The 19,194-nt window shown below is 38.2% G+C and overlaps 6 protein-coding genes across 6 annotated transcripts; 3 read left to right on the top strand and 3 right to left on the bottom strand.

Annotated features, from left to right (window-relative positions):
• Nucleotides 1-6,040: 6,040 nt before the first annotated feature.
• Nucleotides 6,041-6,588, bottom strand: PSV08DRAFT_410762 (uncharacterized protein). Its single transcript, XM_014217298.1, has 2 exons — nucleotides 6,431-6,588; nucleotides 6,041-6,370 (listed from the first exon to the last, which is right to left on the bottom strand). The coding sequence occupies exons 1-2, from the start codon at nucleotides 6,504-6,506 to the stop codon at nucleotides 6,174-6,176; spliced, it is 273 nt and encodes a 90-aa protein (XP_014072773.1). The 5' UTR covers nucleotides 6,507-6,588; the 3' UTR covers nucleotides 6,041-6,173.
• An 822-nt stretch (nucleotides 6,589-7,410) lies between these two features.
• On the top strand, nucleotides 7,411-8,390 carry PSV08DRAFT_353153 (uncharacterized protein; the record flags this gene model as incomplete). The annotated part of the gene is made up of 2 exons (XM_014217303.1): nucleotides 7,411-7,516; nucleotides 7,564-8,390. 2 exons carry the CDS (start codon nucleotides 7,411-7,413, stop codon nucleotides 8,388-8,390), a joined length of 933 nt encoding a protein of 310 aa, XP_014072778.1.
• A 269-nt stretch (nucleotides 8,391-8,659) lies between these two features.
• On the bottom strand, nucleotides 8,660-10,282 carry PSV08DRAFT_248877 (glycosyltransferase; the record flags this gene model as incomplete). The annotated part of the gene is made up of 1 exon (XM_014217299.1): nucleotides 8,660-10,282. The coding sequence occupies one exon, from the start codon at nucleotides 10,280-10,282 to the stop codon at nucleotides 8,660-8,662; it is 1,623 nt and encodes a 540-aa protein (XP_014072774.1).
• Nucleotides 10,283-12,199: 1,917 nt separating this feature from the next.
• Nucleotides 12,200-13,140, top strand: PSV08DRAFT_226104 (uncharacterized protein; the record flags this gene model as incomplete). Its single annotated transcript, XM_014217304.2, has 3 exons — nucleotides 12,200-12,606; nucleotides 12,660-12,747; nucleotides 12,813-13,140. Exons 1-3 carry the CDS (start codon nucleotides 12,213-12,215, stop codon nucleotides 13,138-13,140), a joined length of 810 nt encoding a protein of 269 aa, XP_014072779.1. The 5' UTR covers nucleotides 12,200-12,212.
• A 437-nt stretch (nucleotides 13,141-13,577) lies between these two features.
• On the top strand, nucleotides 13,578-16,118 carry PSV08DRAFT_410758 (peptidase S8/S53 domain-containing protein; the record flags this gene model as incomplete). Its single annotated transcript, XM_014217287.2, has 9 exons — nucleotides 13,578-13,683; nucleotides 13,732-14,032; nucleotides 14,075-14,477; nucleotides 14,527-14,873; nucleotides 14,962-14,993; nucleotides 15,048-15,207; nucleotides 15,274-15,360; nucleotides 15,428-15,489; nucleotides 15,553-16,118. The coding sequence occupies exons 2-9, from the start codon at nucleotides 13,740-13,742 to the stop codon at nucleotides 16,116-16,118; spliced, it is 1,950 nt and encodes a 649-aa protein (XP_014072762.1). The 5' UTR covers nucleotides 13,578-13,683; nucleotides 13,732-13,739.
• A 483-nt stretch (nucleotides 16,119-16,601) lies between these two features.
• Nucleotides 16,602-17,322, bottom strand: PSV08DRAFT_183031 (uncharacterized protein; the record flags this gene model as incomplete). Its single annotated transcript, XM_014217305.1, has 2 exons — nucleotides 16,602-17,136; nucleotides 17,189-17,322. 2 exons carry the CDS (start codon nucleotides 17,320-17,322, stop codon nucleotides 16,602-16,604), a joined length of 669 nt encoding a protein of 222 aa, XP_014072780.1.
• Nucleotides 17,323-19,194: the final 1,872 nt, after the last annotated feature.

Below are 19,194 nucleotides of genomic sequence, written 5' to 3'. Positions count from 1 at the left end.
AACTTTCTATCGTCATACCCGGGGAGTGAATCCTTCTGTTTGTTGCTTGTAACAGTATAGCCTTCTAGAGCTAGATCTAATATATCTATTTTAATCTTTATTAGTACGCCTAGGGTAAATATCTTAAAGTATAATAGTATAATATATACTATCTTAAGCTTATTAAAGGCTTTATTTACTTTCTTACTCTATATAAATAGCGTGTCCTTACGCGTAAGTTATATTATTAATATTATAATCTTTAAGAAGTTCTAAATAAATTACTAGTTAAAGTTTATAAATCTTAAGAATAATAAAATTTCTATAATTATAGTTAGTATTAGCTAGTTCTTAATAACTTAAATCTTCTCTTTACTTATCTATACTCTATTAACTTCTACTATATAGCTTAAGAAGTTAACTTTAGTCTTATAGAATTTATACTTCTTTAGCTTAAGTTTAAGGCTATATTTACTTAGCGCCTTAAGTACTATCTTTATATATTTAATATAATCCTTCTTATCTTCTAAATAAATAAAGATATTATCTAAGTAGGTAATAATAAATATATTTAGGTATAGCTTAAGTATATTATTAATAAGTTCTTAGAATATTACTAGAGCGTTTATAAGCCTAAATAGTATAACTAAATACTTATTATATCTATATTAAGTTCTAAATACTATTTTCTATTCTTTACCTTTTTTTATTCTAATAAAGTAGTATTTATCTTAAAGATATAGCGCTATAAAGATCTTTATATAAGATAATTAATCTCTAAGCTCTATAATATTTAGTAGTAAGTATTAATTTTTTACTATAATATTATTAAGTCGCTAATAATTAATATATAGTTAATTTATACTATTCTTCTTTAGTATAAATATAATTAGATATCTTACTAGTAACTTTAATAGTTATATATATCTCTTAGCTAGACTCTTATTAATATACTCTCTTAGTACCTTAAGCTCTCTTTTTAATAGTTAATATATAGGCCTAAAAGTTAGTATCTTTTCTTTCTATAGAAATATCTTATAGTCCTAGAGTTTATACTCTAATAATACTATTTTATCTATTACTTTCTAAAATAAATATTTATATTCCTTATATTATTTAGAGAACTCTAAAGTTATACTATTCTCTCTTTCTCTTACTTTATAATCTATTAGCCTAGTTTTAGTATCTATAGAGTATAGCTTTCTATCTTAGAAACTACCTTTTAAGTATACTCTTTTCTTAGCGTTATTATACTACTTAGTAATATTACTCTTATCTGCTATTAAACTCTACTAATATATAGGCTAGCTTATAGTTATATTTATTCTATAGTATTTAAATTAAAATACTTTTAACTTCTAGTTAATTTATAAGTTATATTTCCTAAGCTATAGAAGTCCTAAAATAATATTATAAGTAGCTAGTCTAATAATATCTAGGTTAATTTCCTCTATATACTCTTAGATACTAAGTATTACTTATCTAACCTTATATATAATCTTATTTTTATTTAGTATTAGCTTGTTATTAGCTATATATAGTAGGTATAGCTATTATTTCTATTATACTTTAAGTCTAGCTTAGGCTACTACGTGCGTTAAAATATAGTTTACTTATAATCTTAAATCTACTAGTACCTATATCTATATTCTATTAAGCTTTATTTTAAGCTTTATTAATCTTAGAAGTTCTAGTATATTAATTTCTCTAAAGAGGCCTTATTACTCTATTATTAGCCTAAAAAAGACTCTTCTTATTAATATCTATAGTAGTCTTTTACTACTATATACTTCTTATATTTACTACTAAAGTATTTATACTATTAGTCTTCCTTATATTCTATTAAGAGACTATCTAGGTACTATACTTTATATATTATTTATATCTAAATAATGTTTTAGTAGTCTATTCTACTAAGAAAGTATATTTTCTTATACTTATTCTATAAATATAATAAGTAGCTATTATCTTTATATTTATACTATAGCTATTTATACTTAAGTATACTTTTAGTGTACTATAAGCTCTATCTAGCTCCTCTCTTATCTAAGTAGTAAGTTAAGTAGTAATAATATATATATATATAGTTTATAATATACTTATATAGTTTCTATTCTTTATATTATACTAGTACTATATAGGTTTATAAGAGTTATTCTATTCTTATATCTTCTATACTTATATTACCTCTTAGAGTGTAAGTCTCTATTCTAACTTTATAATATTAGCTATAATATATATATATATTAGTAGTTATTAAGTTATCTTAATTTAGTAGAAGTTAATATCTAACTATAGGTACTATAGCGTATTATATTTATTAAGTAGTATCTTATTATTATTATAGGCCTTATTAGGTTGTCTAAGTAGCGTAGATAGTATATTAATTTATTTATTTACTTCTACTAGATTATCTCTTAGATAGGTCTTAAGTAAGTTTAGTATTATACTATCTTACCTTTTTATATAGAGTGTTAATAGTTTATTCTCTTTTTAGAATTATACTATCTTTTTATATTTAGATATAAGAGGTTATTCTTTCTTATTTTATATCTTATATTCCTTATCGCTAGCTAGTTTAGCTTTAAATATATTCTTAGATATAGTTAAGGTTAGGTTATCTAATTTACTAATAACTTCTATATTATTTAGATAGTATATAATCTCTAGTTAGATAATAATATTCTATAATTTATTATTATCTAGCTCTAATTTATAGTATAGGACGTTAAGATATTATTTAACCTTATTTTTACCTAAGTAGTTATATACTATATAGCCTTCTTTACTATATATATAGTAGTTAATCTTTTTCTTATTATCCTTATTCTTCTTATAGTAAGGCTTATTATATCTCTTTCCTTAATTTATATTATTAAGATATATAGGTTTATATCTATTAGTTACGTATATACTAGGTATTCTAAGCTAATAGCTCCTTTATTATCCCTAGTTAGACTATAAATATTAGTAATACTATTATTAGAGCTAATTATTCTTATTATTGTAGTTACGCGTTCTTTAGTTAAATAGTTATTCTTCTAATATAAGCTTATATAGCTTATTATTAAGTTAAATAGCTTCTACTATAAGTTTATTAAGGTTAGTAATATTAGCTCTACTTCTTATAAGTTCTCTACGCACTATTAGCTTAAGGCCTTATTAGTATATATATATAAGAGCGTTATTATCTTATTTAATATTTATTATATACTACTAAAATTAAGTTATATAATTAGTAGTAGACCTATTTTAGTATAGGGTCTAAATCTTTTATTTTATAATTAGAGATTCTTTAAAGAGTAAAAAGTTTTATTATATCTTAGTTTTAAAAGTATCCTAGTCTTTAACTAGGTTAGTATTTTTATTATTATTAATAGAGTTATCTATATATTATCTAATAATAAGGTTAGACTATTTCTCTACGTCACCTCTATAGTAACTAGTAGCTAAGACAACTTTATCTTTTTTATTAATCTTATCTCTAGCTAAGTAGAAGTAATAGTTAACTTAGAGAAGCTAGGCTTTAAGTTTATTATAGTTACTATAGTAAAGATTAGGTTTATATACGTTAACTATAGTTCCTCTAGTTTAGAAAGTAGCTAAAGTGTCTATTATAATATTACTTATTATAAAAGTGTTTAAAGTATTAAAAGTATAGCTTAAGTAGAAGTAATATAAGACTTCTAGTATTAAGCTTCTTATTAGTTAGTTTTTATAGATAGAGTAGTAAGGTACAATATTAGACGTAACGTGTAAGTAGAATAACTCTCTATATTATACTTATACTTAAAACTTAAGTTAAATATATTAAGCTATAAAGGCTTAATACCTAATACTATATACTTATACAGTTCTAGTGTCCTAGTAGTCTTAGTAATAGTAAAGAGTTAGAGGACTATAGAGATTAGTAGAACTAGTTATATAGTCTTAGTAAGTCCTAGTATATAAAGCATACTAAGCCTAAGTAGGATCTATAGAACTTATTATATAATTTCTTTTTATATAGCATTCCTATTCTCCTATAGTTTACTTGTTAAATAAATATAATAGCGAGATACCCTCTATATTCTAAGGCTAGTCGTAACAATAGTTTAGAAGAAGTTATTACTTATTAATCTAAGCCTATATAGTATAGTAAGTAACTTTAATAGCTATACTAGGCTTATCTAGAATAAAAACTATAGAGATAAACTAATATTTATAAAATAGTTTAGAAAGAAGTAGAACTAGAAGAAATTCTTTATAAAAGAAGAGAGAGAAACTTAAAAAACTTAGAAAAAGCCTAAGTAAAATATAATAAAATAAAAGGACCTAAATTAGACTAAATTAGCCTAAGATAAGAGTAAATATTTTACTTTTATCTATTTTAAGTATAGAAAATCTAGATATAAGTAGAAAAACTATAAATAAAATAAGAAGAACGTCTCTAATATAATAGAAAAAAAGATAAGAAAAGGTAAGAAGTAGAAAGTATAATAGCTACACTTTCTACTTATATCTACTAACTAGCTAAAATAAGAAATACCAAGTCTCTAAAAGTAGGCTAGTAAATTAAGTCTCTACCTTAGAATGATTTTTCTTTATTTTCTCTCTTAATACTTACCTAATTAGGAAGGTTAGTAGCTTATTTTATAGCTCTTAATTAGAGCTATATTTTTACTTTATATAGTATTAGACTAACTCTAATAGATAAGAAGATATTAAAGATTAGAGTAAAATATAAAGACCTAACTCTTAGTATAATAAGTTACTAGATATCTTCTTACTTATTATAGTTAGCCTATTACTATATAAAGTAAAAATATAGCTCGAATTATAGGCTATAAAATAAGCTACTAACCTTCCTAATTAGGTAAGTATTGAGAGAGATAATAAAGAAAAACGATCCCGAGGTGGAGACCCGATTTACTAGCCTAGGTTTAGCTAGCCTAAGGTAGCGGAAAAGGTAATGGAAAAGGGTATATCTTGACAACAGCCTTGTTATCGGCTTTCTCGCTATTCTTAGCGTTTATGTTAAAAGCGGCGGCTTCTAGGACCTAATTTTATATATACCTAATATTTTAGCATTTATTAAGCTGGCCTAAATTTAAGTATTATAAAAGGGGATACGTCCTGTTAATAGTAAACTAATTAACTTCCTAGCTAATATAATTAATAAGATTAAAGAACGGTTTATAGTATATAGAAGCTAATCTCTAATAAATTAGATACTTAAGATCTATTCGTATAGCTGCAAAGTCTAGGATAGAACGACTACCTTAGGATATATTATATAGACAGACAACGGCGAATATCTATCTTATAAGAACTTTGAGCTGTCTATAACTACACTTCGTTAGTTTATACGTAACTAGGTCGAGCTAGCCTAGAAGTAACTCCATGATTTCTTACTACTACTACCTAATAGAGACGTAGAAAGTAGAGTAGACGCTGTTCTACTAGTGCGCTTACAAGAGCTAAAATATAACCTAACTATTAACATCTTAGTTTGGAGTTCTCTTCTAGACAAGCGTAACGAGGATTAGCTAGCTAGTTATAATTGCTAGCTATTCCGCCGTATTAGAGATTATATTTAGCTTAGAAAATAGTTCTTAGATAGCTAGCATTTTACTAAGTAGAAAGAGAAATGAGTAAAGAGCTATCCTAATGCTATATAAACCTTCCTACAACGGCTTCTACTCCTTATTCATATAATAGGCGGACAGCCTGCTAGAAGGACATAATTTCTTACACTATAGTGGTGAAACTCGCAACACGGAATTCAGCGAAGTAAAAATCTTAATAATATCCTAATAACATTTATAACTTCCTACTATAAAGGCTATAGAGTTAATAATACTTAAGGTTCAACTCTAATGTAATTCTAGGCTTATATAGCATACACTAATTCTCTGGTATTTTTTATGATTTACTTATTTTATACATCGAGCACCTGCGTAGAAAGAGGTACATAACGCTTCACGACAGCATTATAAGCTACTAAAATGAGTAGCGTTATTGCCGGTGGATCGTTTAACATAGTCATATTATGATATTTATATAATGGTTGTGAAGTTGGTGGGGTCTTAGCGCAGTGAGCGGTTCGCTATACTAAGCGGCTCGCTGTCCAGATATGTTATGCTATTGATTTGACTAGATACAGAGTATATACTAGCTTATTGATGTATTTTCTGTCCAAAGTCTTAGGTTTCCTAGACGAGTTTGTCTTCGTCCGTTGTAGGAAGCTTGGCATCAACATTTAACCCATCCGGGTAACCACCGCGTTTGACAGCAGGACCGCCAACTCGGCGGACCAGTTTATCCTCGTCAGTCGTTGGCAGCTTGGCATCAACATTAAGTCCGTCTGGATAACCGCCACGCTTGACAGCAGGGCCTTCGACTTCATCAACTACACGTTTTGCGTTAGTCTTTGAAAGTTTAGTCCAGATACAATGGGTTGCAAACGAACTGTAGTTTCTTCCCTCACCAGGAGCGGCGAGTGCGCCACTGGCAAGGAGCGCAATGAGATAGAAGTAGGTCTGCATAATGACAATATGTTGCTGCAATGTAAAATTCGAAGTGTAAGTGCGGGATTGATAGAAATTTGAAGTTTGCTGGTACTCCGATGACGAACTACATTGAGATTACCGCCGATTTAAATACTTCGCTATTGTCATGCTAAATTGTGACAGTACGTAATTCACAGTTGCATTTACGATCACATGATATGTAGTATGTAGCAGCGGCATGACCTGCGACCTTATGTGGGGCAAGCAAAGCAATACCCTGGATGGTATGTAAGCACAGACATTCTAATAAGTACCAATATACAACAGGGAGTATACGAATCGCCGACCGGACGGAATGCATGTAGACGATTAAGTTTAACTGCATGTGCAGTATGCATGTGCCGTGATTGTAAGCACCGATCATGCAAGAGAGACATAGATTTCTATTGACTAATGCAATCTGCAAGACAAGCTTCCTGGCTCTTGCACTAGCTATGCATTCAATCACGTACCACACAAGGTAGATGCAGATTTCTACTAGATTATGCGACATGAAGGACACGACACCCAGCACTTCTCCGAACTCAAAGCTCCCGAAAGCGACCGAATGACGTCACCACCTTCACAGAATTAATTGTCAATCGATGTATGCGACAGACCCTTGCGTGCGGAGAAATGTGTCCGCAACTAATATACCTCAGGTCAGCCAAACCATAATACCCTTTCCTCTGCACTTCTCCGTTGCAACTGATGTCTTATCCGTTGGTAACTGATTCGAACAATGTCTGAACCAAAATATTCATATTCACCTGTCGATTCAGAGACGGCCTTTCTTGAATCTGAGAGTAACGATGGAGAGAGTGAGGTACGACCGCGTTTGAGGTACTTGGGCGATTTCCCTCGCAGCCGTGACTTCGCCAAAAGGCTTTTATGGTCCACCATGCCCTACATCAGTGTCATGTTTGTGGGTGTGTTTGCAGGACTTCAGCTGGGGAAAATGGGGATGGAAAAAGAAAGGCTTTGGGGAGCTGAAAACCCTGACTTCCGTGAGTCAACCTTGACGCAGTTGGATAATCTACTAACGATATCATAGTACCTGCACAGGTCAGAGATGAACTTTTGTTCAGCGGCAAGGTTGCACCTATTCCGACTTACAGCTGGACGCCATTCGTGCGCGATGAAGACCGGAATCTCAGTCAACATCCATGGTATCAACCTCATGGTGACCAACAGGAGGAATTCTTCATGACCAAGATCGGGCAAGGCCAAGGTTTCCTAATCACAAAAGAGGATGTTGAGAAATTGGGTAAAGATCCGTCGAAACTCGTCCGGATCCCCGATGATTGGGGATACGGCGACAAGGTTTACCCGGCCTCGTTTGATATTTCCCACCAGCTTCACTGCATACATTCCTTGCAAAGGGCCATTCACCAGAAGCCCCATAATGCAACACACTTACTGGACGTCATCGATACCCAGCACACTGATCACTGCCTCTGGTCTATGTATGACTACATGAGATGCCACGGCAGTTTAGACGTCATGAACCTCAAGTGGGTCGAGGGTGTTCCGAAGCCCGTACAAGATTTGACTCTTCAACGTCAATGTATAGACGTACAGGCAATTCTTGATTTTCAGGAAAACCATGATTTTGGCCATGATGCGCGAATCCGCTATATGGTAGCGACCGAAGATGACTACATACACCCAGTATCGCCTATGCGGAAGAAGGTCAGAGATGCCAATCTGGCGAGGCAGCGTAAGCTGCTCAAGGGCAAGGACTGGCTCACTGAAAGGAAGAAGCGCTTCGACCGAGCCATGGAGGAGTGGAGAGAGACGGGAAGTATCCCCCAAACAGACGCCAACGTAATCTGGACCGGACCCGGAAGCTTACATTATTGGCATGATGATGAGGAGTAGTGGACTAGCCTAAGAGTAGCATTACTATATGACGGGTCGATTTTGAAATACATATGGTAGCCCCCTGAGATTTGCAGGATATACATTGAAAAGGATGCTCATAAGACTGGTCTTGCTCGATGTATTCGCCAAGGCTGCGATTGATTCATATTTTACTGTCGTCCTATGAAATTGCGCCAATGTTCGGAATGAAACATTGAGATTCGAGTTATCCATAACATGATGACTCAGATGTTGTATTTACACATGTGATATCTCGAGAAGTAATGTCATATCTCCAGTAGCCGGGCCCATTCAAGAAGTAGTCTCAAGAGATAAAGCTCCATATCTTCGCGTCTGAGGACCTTCAAACTCCAGGAGCGCGCTGATTGCGCTATTGCCGCTGCTTTGTCTTCGTGTGCCAAGAAGTATTCCATCACGGTCCAAATATCCCTCCCAAAGCCATTGGACAGAGGTACAAAATGAAGCCAAGGAATGATGCGAGAGTCATGCCATTCCTCGTAGATGGTAGCTTTGAGTACTACAGACTCTGAAAGTAAAAGACCATGAAATCGCCCGCTGAAGCTATTTCCGTCGATATCGAAAACGTATCGAAAAGATGTTAACATGTCGTGCAGTGACATCCATGGTACGGACCGGAAATGAGCATCGGTGTATGAACAAGGAAGATTAGCTCCGCGATAGGCATCGTCATGGCAGGTGAGAACACTGAAACCAGTGTCAAAGTAGTTCTTTGCCATTTGGATATGTCTCTGCTCCATTGATGGAAGGTTTAAGAAGCCCGCCCAGTCTTGTGTCTCGTTGCCCGCTACGGACTGCAAGTAGGTGCTGTTAGTCAAAGCAACGAAGCGATGACGATGAAATTCGTGCCAGTTCCCAGCATCATGTCCTCCTCCGGAATTTGTACCCCTCCAGACAGCCTTGTTTTGTTTGGAAGCCCATGTGGCAGCAGCCTCTGTACCAGCGTGATAATCTTGGTCTTGTGTCCAATAGATAGCGTCAGGATACCGAATGCCGCGCTCAATGCCAGCAGTACGAGCTGGTGAGAATACTGGAAGGATAGTCTGCCCAACGATTTTGTTCAACGGTCGAACTAACGCTCCATGCATCTTTGCGAGCCATGGTTGCTCACACACGTTACGCCACGAATCGGGATCCGTAATCACGCCTTGATTGGTCCACTCAGAATTCGACCATATTCCAGAATTTGGTGGACATGCTTTTGGCCAGAAAGCACGCCAGTCGTCCACGACATAGAGATGTTCATTCCCAGGCTCAAGCCTTCTGAGGCCATTGTCTGACCTATTGTTTGCGAAGCCGTGAGGGATCACAATACGGGGTGATGCGTTGCCGTTGACTGGAATGGTCATATCTGGTAAATAGGGTGCAAGTTTGGCAAACATGTCTCGGATATCGAAGCATGGCCAATTGATGTCTTGGCAGTTACACGTCACGCTCCCATTTTTGATAACCAGCGCTCTCAAAATAGGAGACTTTGTTCTAGCAACTGCTTCTGCAGTGGCACGGATCGTTGTAGCGGGAATACCATCGAAGTCGCGCAGGTCATTATAGATTGGATCGAAGAAGTCTTCAATGATCACCGCACTTGACGTTTTGGCAAGCTCGAACCACTGGTCAAATCCTTTCGGAGGGTTTTTGTTGCGACGTATTTTGTATGCTGCTATGGCTTCCTCAAAGCTATCAGTCGCTTGCAGCAAGATATTGTCGAGTTTTGCCTCTGCCTGGCGAATGAGTGTGTCGATCGGATGGTCGGATGTTGCGCGCTCCGGGCTGCATATTCCAGACCAATGTATACACAAGCTGATGGCTACTGCGACAATAGCGATTACTGATCGCAACCAGGAGGTTTTGTGAATAGCCAGGTTTGTCATATTCGGATTGTTCGCGCTTAGCAACCAGTTGCGAAGGCGAGTGCTTGAGGTTCTGATAGCACCAAATGAGTGTTCACGATGAAGGTCGTGTGATCAATTGTGAATAGTCATTATCCGAGAGTAATAGCGCATGTCAGCGACATAGGGCCTATTCTGCGAACTTTACGCACCACAGCTATTACTTCATAGTAGAAGTCAATAATATTGGGAAACGAAGAGTTGCAATATAAGCACGGTGCTGCCTCGGCGAATGCCGTGTTGAGTGATTAGCTGCAACTAGAACCGGTTGCATTGTTGGAAAGAGGTAGTTGATTGTAGATCGCCAGGACATACGCTGCTACTCAACAAGTTACGCAATGACTATGGCCCATTCAAGCTTGTGATTGCAGTGCTAACTGGCCACCGCCATAATGGGGAATAGGCTTTCACAAGCTTTGACTTTCAGGAATGGTGGAGCTCGCGAACTGTATTTTGTTGAGGTCAATCATACTGTGCTACATGGTAGAATTCATGTATGTGGGCCACTAATAAAGGAACAATAAAGGCCAGGGTGAAAAGTAAGCGCTACACTATAAAGAGCCCGATCTTCACCTTCTAAGTCGCGATTATGAAGAATTTCCCTGTAATTAGTCTGCTATGATCATTCGAAGAAGAGCATGATCTTCATTTTAGCGCGTCTCCACACACACATCACTTGTACCATGTAGGACAGTACTACAAGTCGCTCATCACATTACTGTGCTACATGGCACAAGTTATGTGTGTGGGGGCGCGCTCAAATGAAGATCAGGCACTTCTTTGGATAACAAAACTACATTTATCACAGAGATATTCTAAATAACTACAACCCTATAGAGTATAGATAGTACTCTTTATAGTATAGGGCTTACTCTTCACCCTGGCCTGTATTGTCCCCTTGCTAGTGGCCCACTTACATTATTTCTGCCATGTAGCACAGTATGTCGCCGATTGCCCGAGTAACCAACGTAGGTCAGATATCAGTCTGAATACATGTCTGATAGGCGGCTCTCGCGGAACCGAAATGGCCGGACATCTCAGGCAAGCGAAAGGGCCAGTTTCTTAGCGTTTTACCACTTAATCAACCTAACACGGAGCTATACCTTTATATATAAGGTCTAAGTCTCTAAAAATATAGATATCTATTAAAGTTATATAGCGCTTAATTTTATTTGTTATATATATATATTACTAAAAAAATTTGTTTTACTGATATTTAGCGTTCAAAGTGGCTACTTTTGGTGGTGGTTTGGTGTTGTCCGGCTATTTCAGTTCCGCCAGAGGGCGGTTCTGGTCAATAAGACCGCTTCCCTCAGCGTATACATCTGCCGGCAGGGTAATATAGTTAGTGACTGGTGTGAATGCATGAGCACGCATGCATTCTGACTGCATGTTGCGAAACTACTTAATGCATGTTCTTAATTCCAAAGGCTGCAATCGATTCTACAACCTTATGTTACAATGTCAACTCCTGCCGCTAGTAAGCACTAGACTCAATCAACTTCAACGGCAAGTACGTCCCGAGCCGTCCGAAACCTTAATCCTTTACGTCAAAACTTTCATCGAGCCTAAAAGATTTAGCTTGACTTGTGTTACGTATGTGCTTAACCCGATGTAATATAATGGGATTTCCGATGTAGGCCCGCTCACTCCAACACCCAGAAGATGCCTGTCTTCTTCGCTTCCCCACATTGCAACACTCTCCAAACTTACCCCTCCCTCATCTTACGCTCTTTTCGGACTTTACTCACGTCTCCAACCTTGTGCCATTCCCCAACCAACACTTGTCCCTAACCGCACATGCCCCTCTTCTCTTACACCCCTCCCCGACACCACAAATTTATCATTGCGGCAGCTCCCAGACCACATCGCCGGTCAGCCTTGTGATCCTTCAAAAGTGGTGACTGATGAGATGCAGTTCTCAAGGCAGAAGCAAGAGGATCCAAAGCAGGAGGACGAAGTTTCCCTGCTTGGAAACAACGGTGAAGGTCCTTCAAAAGCTGCCCTACAGAAAACTCTCCACAGTCGCACCATCGTATTATGGCGTTTTACCGCAATCAATGTGCTACTGTCAATTGCTTTCAGTTTCCTGAATTTTGCTACTCTCAAGCATTTTGGGACCTTCATCAGGCCCACTGATCTTCATGATGCTCGCTCTTCAATTGAGTACGAAAACAGACACTTCACTGGAGGTTTGATATATGATGTAAAACAACGGCGGACCATACGTGCTCCAGATGGAGATATTGAATACTTTGGTCCACCAAGTCAAAATCTGGAACAGGCCTGGAAAGATTTACTAAGATGTCTGCTGAAAATCCTCTCAAAGTTTCATAACAATTAATTGACACGGGAACAGACGAATTCCCTACGATGACAGAGCACGAGGCTGGACCATTTCTTCCGCAGCTCAAACGCATGCCGCAAGATAACGAATATCATTTTGAGTAAGTGCAAGAGCAATCGTTAATGACTATCGGAAATGTACATACTGACACATGGTCTCTCACAGGCTGACGGTATTTCACTCGCTTCATTGTATCAATGCGATTCGACTTGAATTGAACAGCGTACTCTACAACGTCAGTGCAACGCACCACATGCACAGTCTTGAAGATGCAAGTGATCCCCACTGGAAAGCAACACACATCGAGCATTGCATGGATCAACTTCGACAGACTGTTCAATGCTTCGGCGACCTTACACCCGCTCCTCTCTGGCCTGAGGCCGATGCGCCGCTGGCGTTGGGCAGATCTGGACCTCACACCTGTCGAAAATTTGGGCCCATCCGCGAATGGCTAGATAGAAGAGCTAAGAATGGGAAGTCTTTGGAGCTTTAGTACAGTTTTGGTATCTTCGTCTCGTTCACATGTGCTCTTACATAGAACAGCATGTCTCGTCAAACTTCCCCTATATTGTTTCATGTCATTCAATCAGTCACGAAGTCTCGAATCGTTGTATTGGCGTAACACATGCGGAACAATAGTAGAAAACGATCGTACTCTCTGCAATCTGGAATTTTGGCTGCATCATTGCTTGATCGTGTCGCCGATAGGCATTAAGATATGACGCAAAGAATGGCCACATCTCTTCCGTGGTGGCCGGGGGCCTTGCAATAGTCTAACCTAATTTTCATGCACGGTTAATGATTGCATTCGTGTCCGGTATTGCCGGTGCATGGACAGTGAGACTGGTACCACGTGATTACGGTCCCGCTCTCTGTAAAAGGTCAGGCTACCTGCCGCCTAGATACATTATCCTTCGACCGAACTTGATTACAGCCAATTCATTTCAGTCTTATATATCTGTCCTGCTCGCTCGCCATACTCCAACCTTTTAAGTCGATTCTCGAGAAGCTGCTGGTCAAAAACCATTTACACCATGTAAGCCGCTTGCATGTTGTTCCAAACATAAAGCTCATGCCCCAGAAGCTTTGATAATGAATATGTTAAGCATCGCAATTTTTCTGTTGTCAAATTTAGCGACATTGGCTTCAACATTCGATACATATGTGCTCCACGAACGCAGGAGTGCAAACTTGCCTGAATGGGTGAAGAGACACAGCGCAGAAGATCTCAATCTAGCAAATTCGTCAATTCCGATAAGTATTGCACTTGCGCAGCGCAACTTGGAGGAGGGCGAGAAATGGTTGTTGGAAGTGTCAAATCCAAACTCCGACAGCTATGGCAAGCATTGGTCACCAAAAGATGTTGCGGCTGCTTTTGCACCGAGGTATGTCGTCGTTCACGTTCAGGTTTCTTGCTAATGCCACAGCAGTCACTTCACGCTTGAACCTGTCAAAACCTGGCTTAATTCAGTTGGTATCATTACTGAACGCATTGAGCAGTCCCAGAGTCTTGGCTGGCTTCGATTCAATGCTACGATTGACCAAGCAGAGCGCCTGTTGAAAACTAAATACCACATCTTTACCCATAAAAAGACAAATCAGCTCCTCTTGGCTTGCGATGAGTACAGTATACCCGCTGGTCTTCGTGATAAAATAGACCTTATTACGCCTACAGTGCACTTCGATGTGCAGTCAGAAGCGAGATACGCTCGCATGACTTTTGGTAAACACAGTGGCAACCCATTAAATCTAAGGGGTCATGCGTATTCCTTGCGACACACCACTCATATACCAAATACGAATGAAGATTCGGCTGATTGTTATAAACGAGTATATTGCGATCCAAGTATTGGAAGAAAATAGACTGATTAAATCTCAGATCACGCCTCAATGTCTGCGACAGCTCTATCAATTCCCCAAAGGATCGAGTGCAAATCCGAACAATAGCCTGGGAGTTGTAGAATTCACTCCGGGAGCATATCGACCTTCTGATTTAGATTTGTTCTTCGCGAACTTTTCTCCGTCGCAAATTGGAGCACGTCCAATTTTTCATCCGATTCAAGGTGGGGTGAACCAGCTGAATAAGTCAGGACCCAGGTTCAACGCCGAAAGTGACATGAACCTCGCATATACAATGAGCCTCGTGTACCCTCAGCAGGTGACGCTGTTTCAGGTTGGAGACATTGTGCAAGGTGGTTCAGGTAATAGTTTCCTGGACGGCATTGAGTGTGTATACCCAATTTTCGTTTTGGTCGTTTTCATTTGGGAATGGCTTTCAGAGACGCATGCTTACCTTGAAATCTTTAATTCTCAGTGCTTCGTACTGTCTTTACGAAGGCGGCGATGGTGAGTGATGGCGCGGGCAACATATCGTTCACTGAATACTCATACCACTACTAGATCCCGATCCAAACAAGGATGAACTATATCCAGATCCTGCACTTGGAGGTTACAAGAGCAGAGATTGCGGAATATTCCCTCCTACCAAAGTCATTTCGACTTCATACCACTATGATGAGATCTATTTGGGCCCTGCATACATGCGGCGACAGTGTTATGAGTAAGTACAGTCGCTGCTTGAGAAACCTTAACAATGAACTACTAGAGAAGTTGCTAACTGCTTCAGATACATGAAACTTGGGTTGATGGGTGTGACAATGCTATTCTCTAGCGGCGATGATGGTGTCGCTGGTGGAGGTGGTAGGTGCATTGAGTACGTTGTGAACCAACGCTCTCTCTAACATGCCGTAACACTGCTGACGTTTCGTCACTCCTTCTAGTGAGCTCACAGGAAAGCTGAGTGATGGAAACTTAGGCGGCCGGTTTGTTCCTTCGTTTCCTGGTGAGTTGGGACTCTCTCCGCAACCAAAGTCAAACACTCCCACGCTGATCTGAAGGATTTTAGGCAGTTGCCCCTACGTTACCTCAGTTGGCGCCACAGAACTGATCAAGAGAAATGAAACATCCCCCCTACATGCTATGCGCGAAAAGGCTTGTCAAACCGAGATTATATCCGGAGGTGGCTTTAGTGATGTATTTCCGATACCGCAATATCAAGTCCCGGCAGTCGAGTCGTATCTGACCAACCACATGCCTTCATATACTGCCCATCAGTACAACAGCACCCAGCAATCGCGCGGATATCCAGATCTGTCTGCTAATGGAGCTGATTACGCCATTGCTATAATGGGGAAATGGACCACTATATATGGTACATCTTGTTCTACACCCACAGTTGCCTCGATTATTACATTGATTAACGAAGCGAGATACAACGCAGGGAAAGTATCTGTAGGCTTCATCAATCCTGTACTCTATGCCAATCCTCAAATGTTCAATGACATCAAGGAAGGTCACAATCCTGGATGCAATACTTCTGGCTTTGCCGCAGCGCCAGGGTGGGATCCTCTCACTGGAATGGGTACCCCAATCTTTCCAAAGATGTTGGAGGTTTTCATGGCTTTGCCGTAAATGCTTTTGAAACAAATTCAGGGTTAATGAGAGATAGTCGCATTTCAGATGCTCCATACTCTCGAAGACTTTTTTCCGTGCGTCGACAAACATTGTAACAAGTGGCATCGCGTGACTTTAGCCTTCGCAGCATTCACTATGAGTATATAACTAGAGTTATATGACATATATACGAACATCACATCTGGTTTTTTCTATTTCAACAAAGACAAGTTTCATTCTCCTCTTGTATTGTAGTGACTCGTAGAACAGATCTTCGCTGTGAGATGAGTTATGCTTTTCACAGAAGTCTAAGACATTCGTCAATGACTGTAAGAACATAGTTTCAGGTGGCTGAAGATACGGAGTGGAGACGAAAGTTAATATCAATCTCATTTTCCCTTATTTTTAATTCTCGCATATCCGAATCTGTATGGCCACACCCCAAGAGCCCATCACCTGATCCACTCATAGGAACCATGGTCGATAGAATGCCACTTCCGATTAGACAAGCTTCAGTGTCCAGATGTTCAATCCAATCTTCTTGCCAGATTCTGCCTGCGGGGGGAGGCCACCATGTAGCAGATCTTCGTTTCCCGTCCCATCGGGCAACAAATTGACCCAGAAGGTTGCACTGCCTGGGGTAGGTTTGACAACCAAGTCAGCTGCATCGCAGTCCACTATTCGGCACCATCGTGGGTCCTCATGCGTCCAGTTTGCCTGAATTCGAGGAAATCGTGTGCCACATTCTTCGCAGGTGGCTTCAAGGATTCCGAAGAAAGTTGTCTCTCGGTTATATGTCCCTGGAGAAATCTCATCGTTGTGTTTGAAGTCGTAATGATCGAGAAACAATTGATCCTTAGTATACTTCGTAAGCTGAAGGGTCTCCATCAGTTTCAAATTCATGTATCCTTGAAATTCAGCTGCTCTAGCTTGGATGCAGATACCAATGGGATCATCTGCAGGAATGTAGGCGGTCGAGCTATTGCGTGTATCGGAAACTCCAACACCGATCGTTGACCGGGTGTATCTTGCTTCACTGCGTGCTTATGAGGCCAATCCCAAACATGTGACTACAGCATGAAACTTACGCAACTTGTTTTAGATGCTCGATCTCTTTTGGAGTGATGAAGTTCTCAATGTGCTGAATCAACGGATAATAAGATATCGTGCGCACTGTGTATACAGCACGTTCGCATGCAAAATGCGTAGGACGGCTCCACATGTAATGTGCCAAAAGGTTGTAAGATTCGCGGAGTAATACGCTTAGCAGCAAACCAAGAGCTAGCATGTGTATTATTTCCCTCTTCATCATTTCGCAATATGAGTTTCTTCGTGTCAAAAATTCTGTAGTATCAAAATAATCTGGTCCAACCGATTGCTTTAAACCACTCCCAACTTGGACCTGAGTGAAAGCTTCTGGTAACTGTTCATGTTGTCGTCTCAGAGAAAGTTAAGCGGGCCGAAATTCGCGCGGGGAAGAGCATGACGCATGTACGCGGATCCAATAGGGCCGACATGTCCGCAAGTTGCAGGAATCACACTTTGGCGTTCACCAATGTTATCTTGAAACATCTTCATATGCAGCTGACGGGCGCATGCACCAAATAAACAGGGATCTTGTTCATGGATAGCTGTATGCGTAAACCTTATTTCAAAAGTCCGAATTACTTCCTGTAAGCACGAAATGCTGAAGTTTGCCCCACTGGTAGGTAATGCAGAGTAGTATTCGAGCTTGGGTTTCAGTTAGCCTTGAGTAGCAGCCGATTTGAGGTAGCAGTTATCTTACACTATCCACAATCCCTGACGGAACTAAGGTCGATTCCGACCTTAGTTCCTTGTTTCTTAGCAATGTTACAACCAACAAGCAGAAGGATTCACTCCCCGGGTATGATGATAGTTAGTTAGGAAACCACTTAGGATCCTAACGGGAAGGATAGACATCGCGGGGCTAGGTCACGTAATATTGTTACACGGGGTTTGGTGCTAATACTTCTCTAAGCTCGATCTGGGTTAGGGCGAGTGAGATAGTGTAAAGAGCGCCGTAAGGTATTTATCTAGCGATATAGTAGAGTAGGCGTGCTTATATAGAAAGTAATAATAAGTTAATAATTTCTAATTTATATTAAATAGACTAATAAGTATTAATCTTATAAAGTTAAGTAACTAGTAAGAAAGTATAATTTAAGTTAACTATAATAAGAGTAAATAATAAAATCTATTTATTCTTATATTCTTATTACTTCTAGTTCTATTCTCTCTATTCTCTCTTCTTAGTAGAAGGTTTAGGAGAATATTAGCCTCTCTATCTTTAGTAGCCTTCTAGAGGCTATATCTTAGTAAGATACTAAGTTACGTAATCTTACCCTATAATAATTATTCTTCTTATTAAGATCCTAAGTAGTTTCTTAACTATCTCTTATTATACCTAGGAAGAGGATCCTTCTTACCTTTACTTATAATATTACCTCCCCCTTTAAAGCTATTATCTTAATACTCTAGATTATTATTTTTCTACGCTATATATTAAAGCGTTAGTTGCGTATAAAGTTAGAGCCTACTTACTTATTATAGCTATTTCTTTCTATAGGCCTTCTTAACTATATCTAAAGTTCTCTCTACTAATTATATTTATCTCTAGAACTCTACTAAATATTATTAGGCCTATACTAACTATATTTAATAGTAAGAGAATAAAATAACTTTTTATTATAAGTATTGTAAAAAGAAAAACTTTTATTATTTTATAGATATTATAATTAGCTATTATACTAATTATATTTTTATAAAGGTAGAGTATAGTCTTTATATTTCTAAGAAAGAGTTAAAAAAAGTTAATATAGATAAGCGCTAGACTAGTTAGCTCTTTTATATACTAAAGCTAAGATTATATATTTTTAGTTAGAAGTAGGCTGGTAAATCGGGTCTCCACCTCGGGATCGTTTTTCTTTATTATCTCTCTCAATACTTACCCAATTAGGAAGGTTAGTAGCTCATTTTATAGCCCTTAATTAGAGCTACATTTTCACCTTATATAGTAGTAGGCTAACTCTAATAAGTAAGAAGATATTTAGCAATCTGTCGTGCTAAGAGTTGG

Source organism: Bipolaris maydis (genome assembly GCF_028858645.1).
Source record: "Bipolaris maydis strain C4 unplaced genomic scaffold PSV08scaffold_9, whole genome shotgun sequence".
In the NCBI taxonomy this organism is placed as follows: domain Eukaryota; kingdom Fungi; phylum Ascomycota; class Dothideomycetes; order Pleosporales; family Pleosporaceae; genus Bipolaris; species Bipolaris maydis.
This window is presented reverse-complemented; position numbering and strand designations above follow the sequence as displayed.

Bases quoted from the DNA above. Each gene is read 5' to 3' on its own strand.
- PSV08DRAFT_410762 (XM_014217298.1), bottom strand. From the start codon at position 6,506: ATGCAGACCTACTTCTATCTCATTGCGCTCCTTGCCAGTGGCGCACTC. The intron at 6,371-6,430 runs GTTCGTTTGCAA...CAAAACGTGTAG, and splicing joins TGGTGAGGGAAGAAACTACA to TTGATGAAGTCGAAGGCCCT.